The sequence below is a fragment of the Brienomyrus brachyistius genome, chromosome 13, assembly GCF_023856365.1.
Source record: "Brienomyrus brachyistius isolate T26 chromosome 13, BBRACH_0.4, whole genome shotgun sequence".
Lineage (NCBI taxonomy): Eukaryota > Metazoa > Chordata > Actinopteri > Osteoglossiformes > Mormyridae > Brienomyrus > Brienomyrus brachyistius.
In genome coordinates this window covers 456,198-474,516 of record NC_064545.1, presented here as the reverse complement: position 1 = coordinate 474,516, position 18,319 = coordinate 456,198, and the positions used below count along the sequence as shown (strand labels likewise).

At 51.5% G+C, this 18,319-nt stretch overlaps 1 protein-coding gene across 2 annotated transcripts in view; it reads left to right on the top strand.

Moving 5' to 3' along the window:
• The window catches only part of LOC125706632 (transcription initiation factor TFIID subunit 4-like), a 50,155-nt gene that overhangs the window by 16,614 nt on the left and 15,222 nt on the right, over nt 1-18,319 (top strand). For both annotated transcript variants that reach the window (XM_048973386.1, XM_048973387.1), the window contains exons 9-13: nt 1,865-2,034; nt 4,267-4,397; nt 4,905-5,030; nt 7,504-7,560; nt 16,078-16,200. In XM_048973386.1, the coding sequence (XP_048829343.1) occupies nt 1,865-2,034; nt 4,267-4,397; nt 4,905-5,030; nt 7,504-7,560; nt 16,078-16,200 (607 nt within the window). The remainder of the gene's footprint in view (nt 1-1,864; nt 2,035-4,266; nt 4,398-4,904; nt 5,031-7,503; nt 7,561-16,077; nt 16,201-18,319) is intronic.

Here is an 18,319-nt window from a genome sequence, read left to right as displayed (position 1 = left end):
ACGCTTGTTTTTTTTTAATCCCCAATTATTTTATGAATCGTTTTGTATTTAATTGGCACAGGTTAAGGCAGATGAAGGTGATTTTGTATTTTTATTTAAAAGTTTGCTCTTCCCAGTAGACCAGATTAGCTTTGGTATTGGTTGTCACCATTCTGTCTTATTGTAATGGTTAACAGCAGGAGTTTCCACTTGAAGCCCCCACTGGTGGCAGGATTGACACTCCAGCCTCCAGAGGTATCACCTGCCACACGGCTGCACTTGGGTTCTCATCCCTGAGGTGGTTCGTCGTGTGGTGGGTGTGGCAACCTGCTGTAATCAGCGTACGCTCCTTATGTCGTCAACCTCCTCCTCCCTAGAGCTGGATACTCAGTTCCAGGGAATCTAGCTGTACTGTGTGAATTGGTAAAGGGTGCGAGTGGCTTGGGGTGACACCCATTACATTTAGTGTCTATCTGTCCCAAAGTGGTTCACGTGGTGCTGCAGCGAAGCTCTGCAGTTTTCAGGTTAGGCCACGAGCCCAATGGGCATCCTATTACATGTACCATGAAATCTTTCTTTGTGAAGAAATCGACTGCTTGACCCCAGCAGGGGGCACTTCTACACCAGTGATCTTTACCCCCCCCCCCCCCCCCCCCCCCCGTTTGGCTCCTACTGCTAAATGTCATCCAAAGGTAAAAAGTAGCTGAAATGAATGACGTGGGCCGGCCAAATGCAAAGTGCTTTTTTTTTATTAGTAAAATGAAACGGGCCTGTTTGAGAGTTGATAACGCCGGATCCGATACCGGTGGCATTCCCTGTCAGGTCGACTTGCTGTGCCAGGCTGTGTCCTGCCTCCCTGTCTATGTGCTGGGGGGAGGCAGTCTGTGATAGTAGCCTTGGTGTGGCGGGCTCGGGGGGGTGAGACATTTGCCGGTGAGCCATGCCTGTAGTTTTCATATGAGCCTCAGGGAATTCAAATGCCCACCCCGTGTTTCCTGGGGGGTTGGCTGACTCTGTGGCTGTTTTGGCAGCTCTGGAAATGTCCTGGGGGGCTACTTTCGGTGTCCCTTCTCGCTGTCGCACCGGTGACAATCCTAGGCTCAGTCATCACAGCGGCACGTTCGAGATTCTCGCATGTGAACTTTTACTGAGGGATGTTGCGATTCATTGGGCCTTCTATAAATTTAATCCTGGGTCCTATATGATGGTTCTGACCCCCCCTTCCCCGGTGAAGAGTGTGGCGAGTGTGTCTGTCAGGGCTCATAGAGCATGCAGGCCAGCCGGAACAGTGCCATGGGGGCCCTGAGGGGGGCACCATGGATGTGTTGCTATGACGCCCACCTCCTGGGAGCTTCAGTTGTGAGTCAGAGAAAGGGGCAGCAGGGGCTTGGCAGCCAGGGGCTGAAGGCTCTGATGGTTGTGGTCTCAAATGGAGACGGGAGATGACCTTTGACCTCGGAGACCCAGTGTGGGCGGCAGTGCGGCTGCCTGATTAAATGGGCATACCTTCAGCTTTATTCCTGTAATTTACCAGTTTCACTATGTGGTGTAACACTAGCATAAGTCTCTGTAAAGCTAGCTGCCAGTGTCTGGACCCAAAGGCAGAGCCTTTGAACGTTCTGACTTAGGGATTTTGTAGTCCGCCTGTGAGTCGACGTTCATACCAACAGTCCACTCCAGTGCTCATGCTCTGTTGGATGGATGGTCCCTGCATCAAGGCTGGCAGATTCCTGTTATTCTTCCTTCCCCGCCGTTCCTCCATAGGGAAAGTTGGAGCTACGAGGGTTTCAGAAAAGGAGCGCGTCTTGCGGAGACGTCTGCGTCTGCAGGACATCAGCACAGATGGTTCCGGAATCCAGTTAAATGTGCCCGCCGTGTTTTCCAGGGACGATGACGACATCAACGACGTGGCGTCCATGGCCGGGGTGAACCTGAGCGAGGAGAGCGCTCGTATCCTGGCCACAAACTCGGACTTGGTGGGTACGCAGATCCGATCCTGCAAGGACGAGGCCTTCCTGCCGACGGGGACGCTGCACCGGCGCATCCTGGAGACGGGTATGCGCTCCGCTGAGGGTCCAGTGGCGAGGGTCCAGTGGCGAGGGTCCAGTGGCGAGGGTCCGGTTGCATTGCCATAGCATAAAATGGAAAATGACTGATCAACAGAAAACTCAACAGAAGTCCTGCAGTGACAAAATAACGAGTTAAAAAATGTTCAGCTTTAATTTTCACTGTTTATCAAATTATTTTTGGATATCCAATCGAAATTTTCCGGCTGGCAAAAATAGGCATTAGGCTTCCGATCTTGTGAGTAGTATCCTCTCCCTTCCCTGCTGTTTTGAAATAGGCCGTTTATCAGAAACGCTCAGAAACAATTAAGGCATTTCCACAAAGGCCTCTTTTTGTCTTACATTTGTGGGCGTGTTTGTTGTGTTGTGGTTTCACCACAGCTCCTTTTTCTTCTTGGTCTCAGACACAATTTGCTCCCATGCACTTTACAATTTTCTCCACCTAACGTAATGAATTCTTTAGTGGCTGTCTGAGCCCCCCCACCTCGACCCGGGGCTGTGGTATAAATTGTTTATTGGCCTGGCCTTTGAAGGTTCATCCTCGGCTCGTCCCGCGCACCGGAGCATCAGCGACGTGAGGGCGGCGTCTCATAAACAGCGCTCCGCCATCCTCCCCTTTCCGCATCACGCAGGAGGATGTCGTTGTCATGTGAGCCCCCCCCCCACCCCCCCAATCTCACTAATGCAAGGTGTCGCTTCTCAGATCGACTGCTGTTGTTCTTGCGGTCGTTCGGTGGATAGGAAAGCTTTGTGCGACTCCCAGGCGTTGTGGTAAAGAAGCTGCACTGGGTGGACTGAAAGCCGGGAGATCAGTCCGAATATGCCTCCATTTGGAAAGAATGTCAGCTGGGGGGATGGTGGCTGCTTATTTCTTCTGGGGGAGTTTCATGAGAATATTGGTCAACTCCCCTGGAATAGTGGCCACCTTTTTGCACCCCCCCCCTTCCCTGCGTGGCTTAGTGTACGTTGCATACAGACGAGGGCCTGGGGCTTTCTGCCATTATACCAGGCCATGCCATGGTCGTTAATCTGTCACCGTCAGGAAGAACGTGTTAAAAATGTAAATTTCTCCCTGCGGACTCCCTGTGCTGTTTGCAGCCACAAGAGCTGGAGGGGGTGGTTGGCCCCCTGCTGGTGAGTGGCGTGAGTGAGCCCCACCCCTGACGGTGATCAGCTAGGGCTCTCTACAGGCTGCAGCCACCGGTGCTCACCTCTGAGTCATCGCCACCTCTCCGCCCACACTCCCTTCTCACTCGTTCCTCATCACACCTTCTCCTCCCATCTTCTGGACACAGGGGTGGAGGGCAGAGGGGCCATGGGACTACAGCCGCCTCCCCAGTACAGACCCTTCTCCCTCACCAGCTGTGGAGATCCCTTCTCCTGGAGTATTGCAAGCACTCTGGTGCACCAGCAGGGGGGGCTAGTTCCCAGCTGCCCTTAACCCAGATGAGATAAGGCCTCAGAACACAGTAGACATTTAACGGCGTGGCAAAGAGTTTGCATGGGTCTTTCTGCACTAAAATCTAACTTTCGTTTCACTCGGCCCCAAGGAGATCGGTTTGTGTGAAAGCTTGTTTTTTTTTTTTTCCCCCTCAACACGACATCAAATGAATTCAGCCGCTGATCTGTTAATTGTTGTTGGTCCTTGTAGCAGTTTTGCCGTCGAGAAATACTTTAAAACTTCAGCAATTATTTCCGCGTCGCCCGTCCTCGGGGTCTCGTTCTGTCGTCCGAGGCCCTCGTCTCGCGACGCGCCGTTTTGCCTCAATTCAAACATCGCCGTTATACTCGGTCACGTTACCGCACTAATTGTCTACGATATAGGTCAGGTTGGTCGCGGCATTTCAGTGGATTTGAATAATTGCCGTGTTTCGCTTAAAAGGCCGCGGCGGAGAGGGACACGCGTGTGGAATGCGAGGTGGGGAGAACGCAGGCGAGGGCCCGATTCTACACTCGGCAGCACCGCGGCACTCTCAAGGAGCCTCATTATCCTGTAAAGTTACGCAGTTGCCGTGGCTATACACAGGGGGGCGGGGAGGGGGGGCGCTTGTAATTCCTTCCATTTCTTGGGTAAACGGCTTTCTTACCCTGCTGCAAAACATTCTGACCCACACTGCATTGCTGGTGGCTGGGATGGAACAGGGGAGCGGGTGGGGGGCCAGTGGGATGCATCACCACCTCCGAAAAAAAAAAACGAAAATTCTCACCTCTAATCCTTCAGCCAAGAAGTTGGGGGTGACTGACGTCCCGTTGGAGGCCGTGAGCTTCATCTCACATGCTACCCAGGCCAGGTTGCGCACGGTGGTGGAGAAGGTGACAGCCATCGCCCAGCACCGGATGGAGACGTGTAAGGTGAGGCTTCTCCTCCTCACCGACGGTCGCCTTCGACTAGTGCGTCATTTCTGCTACATGCTATTAATAGCCACCTCCTCTCAATGTCTTTATTGAAAGGCGCCGGGCTCTCTGGGGCCCCGTGGAGCGGGTGAAGCTGCTCTTGTAAGGCCCGCTCCGAGGCGCATTTCCCTGACGCTCTCTAATTGGGAGACCTGTGCGATGCTGTGTGCGAACAAGCGGCCCCCGGCCCCTAGACATCGGGGGGAGTGTGGCAGCGGTGGGGTGTGGATGTCACGCTGCACCCGCCATGCTTTTTTTGTCCCCTGTGTCAGGTGGGGGGCGCGTCAGGGGAGGGGGGTGAATAGTGGCAGCTTGCAGGATCTAACTGCCCTTATCCCGTTAGCTTAGGGTGACCCACAAATGTCTCCGTTCCAGTGGCCCACTGGTCCCAGTGCCCATGTGCTTGTGCAGAAACAGCTTTCTCTCTCTCTCTCTCTCTCTCTCTCCCTGTGTGCCCACCCCCAGGATGACGAATGGTACGAGCAGTCCACAGACGTGCGGTCACAGCTCAAGTTCTTCGAGCAGCTGGAGCGGATAGAGAAGCAGCGGAAGGACGAGCAGGAGAGGGAGATCTTACTGAAAGCCGCCAAAGTATGGCCGCCTCACTCCTGTATTGAATGCTGTATTCAATGACTTCCGGGCATCCCGGAAACCCAGGGATGGACAGAAGTGAAGCCAGAGGCGTTGCTCCAGAGCCGCTCCGCTAGGGAGCCACATGAAAGGGCGGCTTCTGCCTTTGCCCTGCTACGCGTCTCACTGGCACCCTCTTGTGTCTGCCAGAGGAGCCCAGCCACTCAGTGTGTGGCTCTAGAGGTTAAGAGGGAAGCCAAATTAACGCCAAAAACTGCTCCTGGGGTGCCAGACAAATGGCCGACCCAAATTAATCTTATGGAGCTTTGTTTTAGAATCACCGTCAGCTTTGCTTGGGTCTGGCATCAGTATCTGTGGCCCATTCAGGCTGTTGGACACCACTGTTTGGGTCCTGGGGTTTTTAATATGCAGCGTCACGATTTCCACCTCAACAGGAAGTAAACCTGACCTCTGACCCCAGTGGTAAACATGACATAAAAATGGCAGAATAGTGTTATAATGCACCTCCAGTATGTCATTCACAAGGGGAATGAAAATCAGGTCACTGAGCCTCCGCTAGGTGACGCCCGGTGACAGCGGGTGTCCGGCGGGCATCGGGCTCGACGGCGCGATCCGAAAGCGTCCTCGCCGAACGCCGAGGGGCCCTCGGGTGGGTAGGGGAGCGGTGGAGAGGCTGGGCTAATTAGCTCGTCTCGAGCAGAGATGGTAGCCTGTAATAGAAATGGTGTTTTGTCAGGATCCCGCTGTAGCGCCGGTCCCCATTCGACGTGCATTAATATGTAATAGAGATGTCATGCTGCTGTTAATTACCCCTCCACCAGATGAGCTCCCGATCCATCCAAACACGGCGCTGCCGACTAGATTGACCCATTTTATCCCCATCGTGTTTCGAACAGCTTCTGGTTGGATTCTCTGTGATGTTAGGATTGAGAGGGAGTCTGACAGTGGCATTGAGGTCTCTGTTAGGAAGCTGTGCTGTACCTGAGCACTTCGGCACTGTGCCAACCCAGTCCCACGCATCATCTTATAACACTGAACACCATTCTCCCTCGGACTGAAAAGCAGTTCAGAAACTGCCAGTCCTTCATGAATAGGGGACTTATGTTTAATACATGTGAATTCCTATTACTATTGTATGTTATTTACTGTTTGGCTTTCTGTCATTTTGCAGTCATCGTCCATCTGCTGGCTATGGATGTATGTGTGCTAACATAATCTGGACACTTGCCATTGCCCAAAACGATGCTCTGGGGTGTTATGCACGCCCCTAAAGTCAGGCCCTGAAAAGTGATGTTACCCCCTTATCCCTTTGCATCGTCTGTGTCCTTCAGAACTGGCTGTTAACTTGTTAATCCGTTCACCAGCTGCAAGTTAAAACAGGCTACGTCCTTCAGAACAGACTGTTGTATAACGGCTCCGCAGAGCAGGATCAGACCCAAACACGTGGTCGGCCAGCCATGTTCTTGTCATGCCACCGGAGTTTCTACATGGGAAGTGTGTCATAGATGTGTGCTGCTTCTCCTGTCAGTGCAGGTCTTACCTTGGGGATGTAGGCGTGATGGTGCTCATTGAGCCATTGGGGTTCTCCTCCAATGTTTGCCTACAGGTATATGTATCCCTTCAACCTCTAACAGGAGTCCCCCGGTGGCCTTCGATTAGAAACATGGACTCAGCTCCTGAAGGACGGGCCTCTGGTCCGGAAGGCGAATATTTTCCCCCAAAATAGCAGGCGAAGCGTTTGGGGTACCTGATATGTTTAGAGGCAACAAAGAGGAAGGTGCGCGGGCATCCCCTTCGGACTGCCAGGGGATGAGGACAACACGAGGAAAGCCCTTTTCTGTCAGCAGTGGGCTGGGGGCTCAATTTATGAGGTCGCAGCACAGCACCCGGTGAAGGTCGTCCACTATTTGGGACTTTAACAACGTTTTCGGGAAAATAATCCAAGGTGGTGGTATAAACGCAGTCCTTGCAGGATAGGGGTTGCACAGAGGGCAGTGAAACCCCCCCTTCACTAGGAATTACGTAGACTAAGCTAGCTCCCGTCCCCCGCATGCTTGGTTTGTCACGGTGACGACACGCGGTCCACGTTTATGTGACACTGTCCCAAAAGGGATGCAGTGACCACACTGTAGTGGTAGGGCCTTAAAGATCACGGAAACGCGGATGGTCCCCCCGCATCTACTGACGGCATGAACATAGATGCCCAGGCTCCTGGCTACACAGAATCTTCCACACCAGTCCTCCTTCCGACCAGCTTCTCCGCAGCCGGATCCGGAGCAGATGTAAAGGGTGCCGCCCTGGGCGGTGGAATCGCACCTGTGCTCTCAGACGTCACGTCCTTGACACCTTGGATCCTGTTCTCATTTCATTGACTATTTTTGCTCTCTGCAACAGATGAGCAGATCCTTAAACTAGCTGTTAACCCGTGTTTCTTTCTTCTTCCTCCTCCCTTTTCTCCTCCTCGACGATGCAGAGCCGCTCGAGGCAGGAGGACCCGGAGCAGGCTCGGCTGAAGCAGAGAGCTAAGGAGGTGAGTGCAGTGGAAACCGTCATTTTTCATGCCGTTCTACATGCGCAGCACTACAAGTTTTGGGGATCGTTTGTCGTTTGATTTCCGTGGCTGGGAAAGCAGCCCCTGTAGAGTGACGCACTAAGAAAAGCCCCCTTTATTTTAATGCCAACCCAGCTTCTACGGATTTGGGAAACATATATGTTCCTCACACACTTGGGCGTTAGCTGTAAATTAGCCTTCAGTTAAAGGTTTCCTCAGCACTTTCCCCTCCATACTTACCATCCTACTTAACAATCTATTTTGCATTTTAAAGGCTAATAGTGCTCCCTTTTCACTGCAGCACTGCAGGTTATTCAGATGATCATTCTGTCCCCCCCCCCATTCCCTTTCTGCTGTCACTGTGGTGAGCATACCGAAATTCAAGCCCATGTTACTGATGGTCTTGAATAAAAGCCTGAACCGCGCTCTTTGCTGGGGGGGGGGGGGGGGAATACCTTATCTCCATGAAAAAACACGTGGAGGGGTGCTTAGGGAGCCTGGGGAGGTGCCGGATTCGTGCCTTGGCGGTCGAGTGTCACCTGTGATGGTAACGTCTTCACGTGGCCCACGTCGTCGTTCCTCCTGACAACAAAGCGCCGATTGACAGTGACCTGGTTTCTGCATCTTTGCCATCGACGCGCGCCGGTGCGACTATGCCGCCGGTGGGTGGCCGCCCACCTCCTCCTGGAACAAAGGCAGAAAAAAAGCTGATCACCTGAAACGCGTCGCTGTTCCCCTCCCACCCTGACCATTCCTGCTAATTGTTAGAAAGTTCAGGTTGAATCCTGAATCCATGGTATGTCCCGCGCAAATAAATCAAGGTGCCTCATAGCCCGATGTACTTGTCTTGGGGGGCATCATCGAAGTGTGGGGTGGCAAATCTAAATGCATCCCCCACTCCGACTGTCTTATGTAAATAGTGCTCTATTTAGTTTCTCACAGACAGGAATACAGTTCATTGCCTTTGCTAATTTTTATCACCTGATTTGCTTGAAGGGGGCGGGGTCTGTTTGCGTGTCAGTCTCACCCGGCAGCGTGTCCGTTTGCAGGAATTTCATCTGGATAACGAACTGTCGCTCATTTTCCCTGGCAGCTGGTGGGGGCTCCGTTCATTCCCCCCCACCCATCTCCAAATCTGTTTAAAAAATGGAATTGATCTTAGGAGCTTGGCGTGAAGATCTGAAGCATGAAACGGGACGCCATGATTGTGGGGGGGAGCTGTGGATGTGGCCGTCGAGGTGAGGCCGCTGTCAGCCTGTGCTGTGATAAAAACAGACAAATTAAACCCTTCTGATGGTCCTTTTTAATTTAGCTGCCACTCAGCTGCACCATGTTTGCTCCCCACTCCGCTGCCTGAACAGCCCCCCTCTCCTTCGGCAGATCTCTCTCAAGTCGTCTGCGTCGCCATCCGATTCCCTCTTGGGTCAGGATCGCCCCGCTGACCCAGTTTGTCCGGGGCAATCCCAAATTCTTAGGAATTCCCTTGTTTTCGTTCAGATATCTAATAGAGGAAAATGCAAAGACCATGTAGATGCCACCCCCCTCCCAGTTTTGCTTCTCCTTTGAATGAGAGGCTTTGGCATGTCTGTGGCCCTGGAAGCATGGGAGCGTGCGGCGATGGCTCTTCTGCTCTCTATGCCTAGTATTTTGTCCTCTCCCATTCAAACTGGGCTCTCCTGTTAAGTGTTGTGAACATACAGCTCTGGAAAAAAAATTAGAAGATACTATATACACTCACTGGCCACTTTATTAGGTACACCTTGCTAGTACCGGGTTGGGCCCCCTTTTGCCTTCAGAACTGCCTTAATCCTTCGTGGCATAGATTCAACAAGGTACTGGAAACATTCCTCAGAGGTATTGGTCCATATTGACGCGATAGTATCACGCAGTTGCTGCAGATTTGTCGGCTGCACATCCATGATGCGAATCTCCCGTTCCACCACATCCCAAAGGTGCTCTATTGGATTGAGATCTGGTGACTGTGGAGGCCATTTGAGTACAGTGAACTCATTGTCATGTTCAAGAAACCAGTCTGAGATGATTCGAACTTTATGACATGGTGCATTATCCTGCTGGAAGTAGCCATCAGAAGATGGGTACACTGTGGTCATAAAGGGATGGACATGGTCAGCAACAATACTCAGGTAGGCTGTGGCGTTGCAACGATGATCAATTAGTACTAAGGGGCCTAAAGTGTGCCAAGAAAATGTCCCCCACACCATTACACCACTGCCACCAGCCTGAACCGTTGATACAAGGCAGGATGGATCCATGCTTTCATGTTGTCGACGCCAAACCATTCGAATGTTGCAGCAGAAATCGAGACTCATCAGACCAGGCAACATTTTTCCAATCTTCTATTGTCCAATTGCGGTGAGCCTGTGCAAATTGTAGCCTCAGTTTCCTTTTCTTTGCTGACAGGAGTGGCACCCGGTGTGGTCTTCTGCTGTAGCCCATCTGCCTCAAGGTTCGTCGTGCATTCGGAGATGCTCTTCTGCATACCTTGGTTGTAACAAGTGGTTATTTGAGTTACTGTTGCCTTTCTATCAGCTCGAACCACTCTGGCCATTCTCCTCTGACCTCTGGCATCAACAAGGCATTTTCGCCCACAGAACTGCCTCTCACTGGATGTTTTCCCTTTTTTGGACCATTCTCTGTAAACCCTAGAGATGGTTGTACGTGACAATCCCAGAAGATCAGCAGTTTCTGCAATACTCAGACCAGCCCGTCTGGCACCAACAACCATGCCACGTTCAAAGTCACTTTAATCACCTTTCTTCCCCATTCTGAAGCACGGTTTGAACTGCAGCGGTTCGTCTTGACCATGTCAACATGCCTAAATGCATTGATTTGCCACCGTGTGATTGGCTGATCAGTAATTTGCGTCAACGGGCAGTTGGACAGGTGTGCCTAATATAGTGGCCGGTGAGTGTATATATATATTTTTTTAAATCTGCATTTCTAAATCTTGGTTCTGCTGGCAGAAGGTTACACTGTGAAACAGGCTGCTTCTGGCCTCAAAGTTGCTAAGATGGCAGCACACAAGAACAAGGTGAAGGAGGGGACATTGGCAAAGACAAAAAACCAGCCAGGCATGGCAGAAGTAACTTCCTAATGCCAGAGATGACCATCAACTTAACTGGCAGTGCCTCATAAATGGGGGATGACTTCAAGTGACCTTCAAATGGTATAGGAAACATTAAGTGGTGTAACGTGCACTGCTAAGACAATTCATAACGGGCTCCTAGAAGCAGGACTGAAGATCCATAAAACAAGGAAGAAGCCCTTCATTCATGAGAACCAAGGAAGAGCCAGGCTGGAGTTTGCATAAAAAGCGGCATAAAAAAATGTATATTTAACCCAGGCACATACCCATAAATTTGAGAAATGACTGACACAGAAATTTTTGCTGTGGTCTCTTAATTTTTTCCAGAGCTGTATGACAGCAAAATGCAGTCATGACTTACTTGGGAAGCGTGCATTTACATCACAGCACAGTGTCTGTCAGGCTGGCTATAAATGATGTACTCCCGCTTGGCCCGGCTGCCCTGTACCATGCTCAAGCATGAATGCCCCCCCTCTCCACTCCCCAGCTGGTCTGTGCTCATACTGCGCTTAACTTTTTGGGCTCAAACACACTTTCGTCATCACTGCACCACTTTGTGTTGAATAAAACATAGGAAGAAAAGCGCTATCGTACAGTGCGATAGACTTCATGATTAATGTCCATATTTTGTGCTTTATTTGTTGTGTGTGTGTGTGTGTGTGCTGACTCATAGATTTAACGAGTATGTAACAGCAATTTTAATTTAATTGTGCTACATGTATAAAGATTGTCCCGTGTTTCACCAAATATAAACCACCTATCCATAAGGGGCCTGCAGTTTGTGTGTTGCATCCAGATTTTCCTAGATACTTTGGCCAGCCAGCAAACACTGCAGCTCTGCTGTCGACCAAAGTGATCCCTTAGCCGTGGTGTTTGTTAAATATTTATCGCTAACTAATCTGTACAGCCTACCTGATTCGTTCCTTCTGGGTCCAGTTCATGTATAGTGTGCATGTGCACATGCGTGCACCAGCCGCATCATGGACGCCATGTCTGTGTTGGCATTCATGCCGAATGTGTACTGTGCCCAGGTCCATGGCTCGGGCACCGTGCTCGGGCACCGTGCTCAGGCACAGCAGATGACCGCCTGGCGTGAGTATACCCTAACAGTGTGTGCATGTAACCCTGACACACTGAGATTTGGCATCTAGTTTTTGCTTTTGTCAGTTTAGGATCTTTGAGACGAGGAAGTGTTTCCGATGGTATCTGAGCCTATAGAAAGATTCAGCTGTGAGTGTTTTGTGATGTAAAGCAACGTTTTGTTGGTCTTGGACATTGTTTTGGCTGAACTTTCAGTTTATGTAGAAAACTTGGGGTCTTTCACAGCACATTATGTCTGTGGTTGTTTTTTTAAGAAATATACAATATATATAAAATATAGTGTGTGCCTGCATGTGACCCAAAAAAGTTTGTGTGTTTTTTTTCCCCATTCTCGTCACAGCAGAAATGCATTGAGGCCTAATTGTAAATGCTAATACAGGTTTCTTATGGCGAATGTTGTTGTCAGCCGTACTCTCAGCCTTTCCGATGTTTTTCCCAAAGACATGGGGTGGGGGTAGGGGTAGGGGTGGGGGGACACTCAAACTCCTCTCGGTGTCTCAGTTTTGCACTCTTGCTAAGTAGTGTAATGAGAGAGATGTGTCCTTGGGCGAGCGCGAGGCAGTCTCCACAGCGAGGGCCCCTTTAAAGCCTGCAGGACCACTGTCCCGCTTTGTGCACAGCCAGGCTCCCTGGGACTCCTGTGCCAGGGGATTTGGGGGGGGGGGAGTGCTATGCTTAGGGCGAGCCGTCGGCCTCCCTGATTTGGGATTGAGGACGTGTTACAATTGGGGAGGGGGGCGCGAGAGGGCAAGGGTAACCGGCGGAGCGGCATGCAGCCGCCACCTTCCGGGACACGGCGTTGTGGGGGGGGCAGTGGCATGCGGGACACAAGAACAAAGGGGTTATTTACGCAGAGCGAGGAGCGTGGGGGGGGGGGAGCAGCAGCCTTTTGTGGGACGCCTCCCGTCCACATGCCGCCATTAGGCTGTCATGTTCTCTAATTAGAGAGCGACTGCCTGATTCACCTTGCTAATTAGAAGGGCCCTGGGGCACGGGGGAAGAGCCTGGTGTCGGCCCCCGCGGTCCGCCGCCTGTGAAGCATGCACCCCCCCCCCCCCCCCCAAAATGAATAAATCATTTAGATCCTCCTCATGCCGTGTGAGTGTGACCTTACACCTTCGTGAGATGTGGGTCATATGGTCAGTGGAAGGTGGTGATTGGGCGTCTCAGCAGCCAACCAGAGCGCGGAATCAGGCTTCAAAAAAGGGGAAAAAAAGTTGCTAAATTTAACATCCAATTTTACCTTTGATAAGCATTTTTTTAATTGAAAGCCTCTCTTTTGGGTTATTGTTGTCTTCCCTAAAAATGCCTGTGTCAGTACTTTAACGTCTTTGAAAGTATATCTTTTGGTGTTTTCTTAAAGTGTCCTGGCAGCACATTAGCTCAAGATCTTGAAGAGATCAGCTTTTAAAAATCTTTAGTTGTTTGCAGTGACCTACCAGCCCCCCCCCCCTCCCGTGCGTGATCAGGGGCCGTGGTGAGTACGGCACCTTAAGTGAGTGATCGGTGCCGCTGTCTACATGCTGTTTTTGGGGGAGGGGGGTGTTTGTGGTTGTGAGACGCGGGGGCGAGTTCAGCCTCGTGCATCGCATTCTGAAGGTGTAACAAATAAAAGCCAATTAATAATTGAATAAAGCCTGACGGTGTTCTGCAGATTCTAAACAAAAGCAAAATACAGTAAATGGATTCAGAATATAGGAGCTAGCGAAGTCCAGCAGTGCAGTGCTGGGTAATTGCTGTTAAGTGTCAGTGTTTGGGGGTAGAGAATAGCCACATCTGGGTTTGGTGATCAGTATATTGAAACTGGGAAGGGTGTCCGGCACACTGCACAGGCTGCCCTGTCTGTTAGCCACGTCCCTTTTCCATTTTGAGCTGGAGAAGGGCGGGGCTCCCTCACTGAAGGCACCTGACACCACTGTCAGTGCTACTTGCTGCAAAGGACATCTGTCATCAGCAGTCTGGGAAGAGGGCAGTTCTTACAGAGCACATGGGCAGAAAGCGGCAGGCATGGATTGGGGGTGGGGGGGGTGGGGCGGTATGTATTTGACATCAGTGTTCATGATAGTGACATGTTAGCAGAAGCATAGCTAGAAATTGTTACCTTAGGTACAGTATAGATAATTTCAAATATTGAAGGGCCCCTGTAAAGTTCTGGGCCCCCTGAATCAGCCAGGGTATCCCCACACCTCTGACGGCCGGGTAACAGCTCGGGAAATCCACCCCTGTGATCTCTCTGCAGACTGGCTTGGACCTCCAGCTCACCGACAGCCTCATTTAGAGATTCCAAATCAAAGCCGGACGTTTACACGAACGCAATTATTACGGTTTCCTCAGAGGCAGATAATTGCAATACAGCTGAAATACCACTCGAATTCTTTGTGGCCTAGCCACAGATAGCGATCAATTGAATTTTAAAGCAGCGCTCACAGGCGCTCTCCTGCATCTGACCTTTGTGGATGATTGGAGTCCACGAGCACCTTCTCTCTGCCTCCAAAGGGCAGGTGCTGGGGCTTCTGGGGTTTGGCATTTAAAACACTCGCATCCAGCACGACGCTGAAGCCGAGAGCCGGATGGGAGACGCGTGTGGCCGTGCTCACCGGGCGTCGCAGTGCACACAGGGACCACAGGGACGTTCCCGTGATAGAGATGCTTCTGCATAATTAGTTTTATTTCTCTTAAGCCCATTATGGGTGTTTGCCGGCAGACAGTGACAGGTGGATCTGCGTTTGTCTCGCCACACCGCTCCCAGTGCCGGGCACAGATATATGAATCTGTGGGGTGTCAGTTTAGCGGGGGGGCGTAGGGTTCAACCTCCCCTGTGACCTTGGTAGCGCTTGGATAGTGCGTACGTGCGATTCAGTAAACACCTAAGAGCCAGTGACTGGATCATTAATACAGTCCTGCAATGTTATGCAACAGTAAAGTAAAATCAGCGGAGTACCTGAACCTACTGACTGGCCAGGTTACACCTCCATCCATCAGCAATGAGGTTTTTTCTTCCCTGTTGGCATGGGCACATTCCACGGCAAGAATGCCAAGATTCATTGGGTTCGAATTGTCAAAGATGGTTCAGGGAGCATGAGGAATCATTTTCACGCACGACTTGGTCACCACAGAGTTGTGACCTTAACCTCATTGAAGGTCTTTGGCATGTGCTGAAGGAGGCTTTATGAAGGTTCAACTCACTTGTCAATACAGTATCTCGGTGAGAAATGAATGTAAATCGGATGAAAATAAAGGGTGATATGTTGCATAAGCTTGTAGAAACAATGCCATGACAAATGTATGCCGTAATCAAAGCCAAAGGTGGTCCAACGAAAAATTTGAATGGTATGTAGTGTACCTTACCTAATGTCCCCACAACCTGATGAAAACTATTTTTTTTCCCTTACGGGAGAACTCAGTTTAATAAAAATCTGTGACTGCAATGGAAAAACTAAAAATGCAAAAACACTTGCATTTTGCTTGGCATTTTTCCACATAGAAATGAATGAGCGGTCCCCAAAAAGATATGTTTACCTGACGTCTGTGTCTGTGTCTGTGTGTGGGGTCCAGGTATACATTACATTGTGGGGACCGAATGTCCCCACGATATGATTAAAACCTGTTGTTTTGATATTGTGGGGACCATTTTTCAGTCCCCTCAAGGGCAAATTCAGTTTTATAAAAAATCCATGCAATCAAAAAAAACTAAAAATGCCAAAAGCCTTATTTTGTTTGGTTATTTATGGTTAAGGGTTGGGTGGGGGTTAACGTCGTCGTGTTGGGAATAGGGTTATACCCATAGAAATGAATGGAGAGTCCCCACAAAGATATGAGTACAGGTCTGTGGTGTGTGTGCGTGCATGCGCGCCCAGACTTGCGTTTGGGTCAGCGTCAGCCCGTGTGTCACATGGCCGTCGCCTCCTGTAGTTCCCGCGTTTGACCACCTGAGGCTGCTCTTCCAAATGCCGTATGACCCCTCTCATTGGCCGGCTCCCACGTAGCATTTCGCCCCGAACGCGATCTGGGCTTTGGAGAGTTTTAAGCATTTCTTGCTTCAGGGTTATTGGCAGCATTCTTGGTATCTGCAGTGTGTGGGTTGAAGGCTTTCAGACGCAGTGTTGAAATGTAAAATATATAAATATATATTTAAGTGGACACAAAAAAAAAAAGATTCTACTCATGTGGTTATTTTTTCTGTAATTACACCGCGCTCATCAGTATCGTCTTGCAGCGCCCCCGCCTGGCACGTTTGCCACATGTGGTATGTCCCATGTGACCCCCTCCCCCCTCCCTGTCTCCCCCAGATGCAGCAGCAGGAGCTGGCACAGATGAGGCAGCGTGATGCCAACTTGACAGCACTGGCTGCGATCGGACCACGCAAGAAACGCAAGCTGGACTCTCCGGGGGCTGCGTCGTCCGGGACCGAGGTAGGGACCCCGTCTGCGGGCTGCCCCAGCTGTGCCCGTGCCGCGTGACCCTGTCCAGGTGTGCCCGTACGTCTCTCCTGGCATCTGGTGCCTCCCTACCTCAGATTTCTTCTTTATTCTTGTGCCAGGGTATTTTTTTCATTTTTTTTTTAAACCCTCGTTGTTAAGTGAGCCCACTGTGCTGACAACAGACGTATCGGAGCCAGCGGGAGGCGTCGCCCGGCTACGCAGCCAATCGGATAAGGCCGCTCGGCGCCGCGCGCTTCCCGACTGCTGCGTTTTCCTAGTCACCCCAATAGGATCCTTCCCCTGAGCCTGTCTGGGTCCCTGGCATCGGCAAACAGCCAGTAGTTACCTTACTGGCTGTCCATGCCGACAGGCCACTGTATTCGTACGCATGCACAGAAAGTTAGATGAGAATTTTTTTTTCTTTAGGAGCGAGATGGGAGGAGCTACATGCTGTGTGTGTTTGTGTGTGTGTTTGTGTTTGTGTGTGTGTGTGTGTGTGTGCGTGTGTGTGTGCGCGTGTGTGTGCGCGCACTTGTATGCACACCTATATGCAGCCCTTAAATAGGGTTGCTGTGGGACTGGTAGCAGCGTTCACTACGACGTTCCCCTGGCCTCCTGTGAAACTCCAGCCGACAGCCTGACACACCGGCCGCACACCTGCCTTGACTCTGCGAGGGCCTGAATTTCCGGAGAGCCCTCCGGGAAAAAGTAGGGAGGGGGGGGGTTCCCGATGAATTTGGGGAGCAAACAAAGCCCCCTGTCCTTAACTCTCGCTAAACTGTCATCAGGCGATCGAGTAACATCAAGGACATGAGGAGAGCCGCCTAGTCGGTGGGATTTTAAGCCTGTTTCTTAGTCTTAATCACAGTCAGCTGCAGAAGAGGATTATTAACTCGATGTGACACGCACAGCATAAATACCCGTAATCCAAGTATTAGTCCTTTTTTGAATCACCCAGCCACCCCCATGTCATCTTTTTAAAACAATCACCAGTCTAACAAGCGCTGCTATGCATGTTTTCTGCCCCCACCCCTTAGTTTTGCCGTCAAATCTACATCTAATTAAAAGATGAGGTGGGAGGGGGCCTTTTGCCTGTTTTTACGAGTGACCGCGAGGAGGGATGTAGGCAGGGAAGGGGGGGGGCGGACTTATTTTCGCTGGCTGTTCACCTCCCCTCGCCTCCTGCTTTTGCACAGGGGGGGGGCTGCTGCCCCGCGGCACCAGGCTTCCTTTCTCAAGAGCAGAGCGAATGTGACTTTTCTAAGGGGGTCACCGGATGCCTGGCAGGCCTCTGGCTGCCTCTGGATGGCTGCCTGCTCTCAGCCTCACCGAGGGGCTTGTCATACATTTCATCTCCACACAATTGGGCCGGGGGGGAGGTGGGCCGGACAGACGGGTAGGCTGGCCAGCACCGCCGAGCCCACACCGATTATTTACCGCCGACAACAAATCCTGAAGTCTTCACGTTAATCCCCGACAAAGACGCCCCTTCATGGCCACGCCAGCAAGGGGGATAATGACCTCTCAGATGCCTTCTAGCAGAACCGTTCCCAGTACTGAAATCCACCCCCACCCTCCACTGATAAAATGCAGGTGACAGTGTGTCGGGTGTCTTAGGCGACCCTGCCCCCCTCCCCCGGCCTCCACCTTCCTGTGAAGGTGACTCTGATAGGTGGGGCCCAGGGCCGGGAGCGCCGCGGGGGTGAAAGCGATAGTCAGCCAGGGGGGTATCTGCAGCGCGATCTGCTTGCGCGGGGAACAAAGGAACCTTGTGAGACTTAGCGGGGTGGATTAGCTGCTCCGTGCCACTAGGAGCTTTTTACGAGGGGGCAGGGGGGATGCCCTGGCCGGGGGTGGGAGGGTATGCAGACACCCACCCTTTCCCCCCCTTCCCCTGCACCCCCGCCCGCCTTTATGCTTGTTTTTGAAGTCCACTCAGAAGGCAGGGCAGCCCGTAGAGAACGGTGATGCGGCCAGCAAGGCCGAGAGTCGCACGGCTCCCCCTTTAAAGCTCAGAGATCCTGCCGGCCGTCTGTCCGGCACCCGGGCCGTTAGCCTGTGAAATCAGCCTGTGATACGCGGCCCATGGTGACCCGTACTGGTTATTTAC